The following is a 3,821-nucleotide window of genomic DNA, read 5'->3' as shown; positions in this document are numbered from 1 at the left end:
ACTTGTGTTATCTTTGACTAATATTTAAATTTGTTTGATGATCTGAAACATTAAAGTGTGACAAACATGCAAAAAAATAAGAAATCAGGAAGGGGGCCAACACTTTTTCTGTATACATACTGTGTGTGTGTGTGTATATATATTTTATAAATAGTGTGTGTGTGCATATATATATATATATATAATTATTGTATATATATATATATATATATGTGTGTATAAATATTGTATAATTATTGTATGCTTTCAAAAGAGTAAATAAATTTAAAAAATACAAAATATATAGTAAATTTAATAATCAAATAAAAAAACATAAATATATAAAATAACCATAAATCAATTCATTAAAGGCAGTACAACAAATACTACCTCGGTAAATATATAACTTAAATATAAATATATAACTTTTTTTTTTGCATTATTGAAATTATCTTTTTCACATTAAGGTCATTTAAAACTGGGGAGAAAATGTGATTAAACAGGTTTTATTTTCATCAAACAAAACAGTTTATTTTTCTTCTTCTTTTGATTATAGGGTCAAATATCAGTTAAATAAAAATGCAGACATGTTCTTGACAAGTTTTGTTGGTTTCATCCTTGACGGTTTGAAGATCTGCACAGGTCTATTGGTCTGCCAGCAGCAATGCTGCATTGTGCTTTTACTGGTTTTGGTCTTCAATGTTCTGTATTTCAATGACAGATTCACATTCAGAACCAACAAGCTATAAAACATATGGCTAATCTTAATCGTTTGGTTTGGTTTCATGCTGAACAGATGCTAACTGTTAATAAGATATGACATCAACATTAAACAGATTATTGCAAATCTGCTGTTGCACAGAAATGAACCAAATGTACCTCCTCAAACATTTATCAGCTAACAGCATTCTAGAGTACCTCCATATTTTCATAAATAGCCGTTTTTATTCTATATACCAGTACTTCTCAAAGTCCGGACTCCGGTCCGGATCCGGACCCAGAGGAAATTCAGTTCGGACTCGCCTCCATTTAATATTTCAAGAACACTAATTATTTCCTACTTTGATAAATGCATGTTAAACTTGTAAATCATATGTTTAGTTTTTAATGTCTTTTTGGAGATGGTCGTTTGGATATGACGTTTGACATAATCGGACGACATTTCACACTGCGTTAATCGCGCGTTAATAAAATTAATGCCGTTAAAATGAATTTGCGTTAACGTGTCATTAACGCGTTAATTTTGAAAGCCCTACTTTCAACACCTTCTGATGTTTATTCATGTTTATTTCGCAACATTAAAGAGTGCCAAAATGGTATTTAATGTTTGAATTTGGTAATAAAATTGACAGAATTTGAACACCGAGACTTTGTTTCATATGAAAAGTAACAAAACATAAAGCTTATCATGATTTACTGGAAAGGAGGAGCGCTAAAAATAATGTTTTGCTCATGCATCAACTGAAAACAACAGATCAAGTCTCGGGACTGAAGAATAGATATGGGTTTAACAAAGTGAGAATAGATTAAAATGGAGAAATCAATATTTTTTGATATTGACAATCATGTGACTGACCACTTGAGCAGCGTGTTTTCAGGTTTGTACTGTAATATCACAGAACTCGCTCCTCCACCATTAATAAATGACCATGCAAAGTATTTCTACAGATGTCCCCATGAGAAACAGTTATTGTCTGAACAGGGCTAATGACAGCGGCTCTCTTTCACTCGTATGCTGACAGATCTTCAGCTCAAGGTCTTGATGTTCTGCTGAAGTGCGTGTCTGACCTTGTTGGCGCTCTTGAGCATCTCCACCAGCTCCCAAAAGCTAATCAGAGCCCTCTTGTCCACGCGCTCCATGTAGACACGGAAATGCTCCCGGTACACTGCGTTTGACATGATCTCCTCAAACTGAAGTATCTGTGAGAGGACAAGAAACAAATGAAGCAGACAGTGTTATTATTAAAAGCACTTGAAAAATTTACGCTGCAGTGGAAGTGGCGTTTCATCTTGAGAAGGCTGGGTAATTTATCAGTAACACTGACTGCCAGCCGACGAGGATGTTTCTTCTCATCTTTTAAAGGGTTTCTATTCTTTTGGAGCATCTTATATTTGTTTTGTGTAAGTCAAGGCTTGTCTCTAACCCTAAGAATTAAGAATATTTTTGCTTTTGTACCTTTAACACTATATAGTAAATATATAGTAAATGTTGGCTAACCTCCTTGCACTGACAAAATTCACACAAAAGTACCTTAATATGCAGCTTTGATGCTCAACAAACATTTTTTATTATCATCAATGCCAAAAGCAGTCTTGCTGCTTCATATTTTTGTGGGTTTTTTAGCATTCTTTGATGAATAAAAAGTTCAAAAGAACAGCATTTATTTGAAATATTTTATATTTAACAAATGTCTTTACTGACTCGCTTTTGATCAATTTAATGCATCCTTGTTTAATAAAAATATTAATTTCTTTTTAAAAAATAAATAAATAGCTTACTGACCCCAAACTTTTAATTGGTATTTTTATAATTTTTAAAATTGTATAATTAAAACAAAAAATAATAATAATTTTAATTAATTAAAAATGTATTTATTCAATTTTGTTTTTTAATTAATGTATTAATTTTTTTATGAATGAATGAATTAATTAAAGTTTTTTATTCATTTGAGTTTTTAGTTATTTAGTACATAAATTTAAACTAAATGAAAATGAGAAATATTGCTGTTAATGTTAACTAAAATAAAATAAAATAAAGTAAAAAAATTTATTTTATTTCAAGGAATGCAATTTATTTAATTATTTTTTTCATGTATTTATTTATTTTTTATTTTAGTTTTGGTTAACTATAGTAACCCTGGTGTTAACTGAATAAAAACAGGTTCTCGATTCTAAGCACTAGTAAATGCTAATAGACTAAGGGTGCTTTCACACTAGCACTTTTGGTGCACACCCAGGTTCGATTGACGTCAGAGTTCGGTACGTTTGGATGATGTGAACGCGGTCTTCCGACCTCGTGTGCGCACCCGCGAACCGTACCCGAGTCCACTTAAAAAGGGTGGTCTGGGGTACGGTTCAAGTGAACTCCGGTACGGTTCGCTGCTGATGTGAACGCAATCGTACCAAATCACGGAAGTGAACCGCTATTAATGACGTATTATTTGATAAAAATGTGTGTTTGTGTGTGTTTCACTCACTTTCTTGACGAGCGTGACTGACGCGCTGCAAGCAGAGAGCTGTATATCTCATTTCTGTTCGCCTTCAGAGTACTTTAGACCATTTGCAGTACATTCGTAAGGCAGACGTAATGCCGTTATGTACTGAAGCTTTGGAAACAAAACCAACGGTTCAAAAACATAATCCGGTACGGTTCGCTGCTGATGTGAACGCAATCGTACCAAATCACGGAAGTGAACCGCTATTAATGACGTATTATTTGATAAAAATGTGTGTTTTTCACTCACTTTCTTGACGAGCGTGAATGACGCGCTGCAAGCAGAGAGCTGTATATCTCATTGTTCGCCTTCAGAGTACTTTAGACCATTTGCAGTACATTCGTAAGCAGACATAAGTGCCGTTATGTACTGAAGCTTTGGAAACAAAACCAACGGTTCAAAAACATAAATATAAAATTGAAGAGAGCCTTGCTACGCATTTTGCCGTCTTCTCCTGCGCCATCGTTACTAAGCAACGGGATAAACAGCTGCTGGCTTGATGACGCAAACGAACCGCGGTTCGGACCCAAATAATATAATGTGAACAGTCCAGCGGGGGCAGGGGGAGGGGGGCAATCGAACTCTGGTTCGGACCAAGCAATCGAACCAAGTGTGAAAGCACCCTAA

At 34.2% G+C, this 3,821-nt stretch overlaps 1 protein-coding gene across 1 annotated transcript in view; it reads right to left on the bottom strand.

Annotated features, from left to right (window-relative positions):
• The window catches only part of LOC107731702 (sorting nexin-25-like), a gene marked incomplete at its 5' end in the record, with an annotated part of 46,583 nt that overhangs the window by 18,314 nt on the left and 24,448 nt on the right, over window positions 1–3,821 (bottom strand). The window contains one exon of the mRNA XM_016542848.1: window positions 1,768–1,899. Within this exon, the coding sequence (XP_016398334.1) occupies window positions 1,768–1,899 (132 nt within the window). The remainder of the gene's footprint in view (window positions 1–1,767; window positions 1,900–3,821) is intronic.

The sequence above is a fragment of the Sinocyclocheilus rhinocerous genome, unplaced genomic scaffold, assembly GCF_001515625.1.
Source record: "Sinocyclocheilus rhinocerous isolate Xijiao unplaced genomic scaffold, SAMN03320098_v1.1 scaffold5813, whole genome shotgun sequence".
NCBI lineage: Eukaryota > Metazoa > Chordata > Actinopteri > Cypriniformes > Cyprinidae > Sinocyclocheilus > Sinocyclocheilus rhinocerous.
The sequence above is the reverse complement of the archived record's forward strand: the minus strand, read 5'-3'. Positions and strand labels throughout refer to the sequence as shown.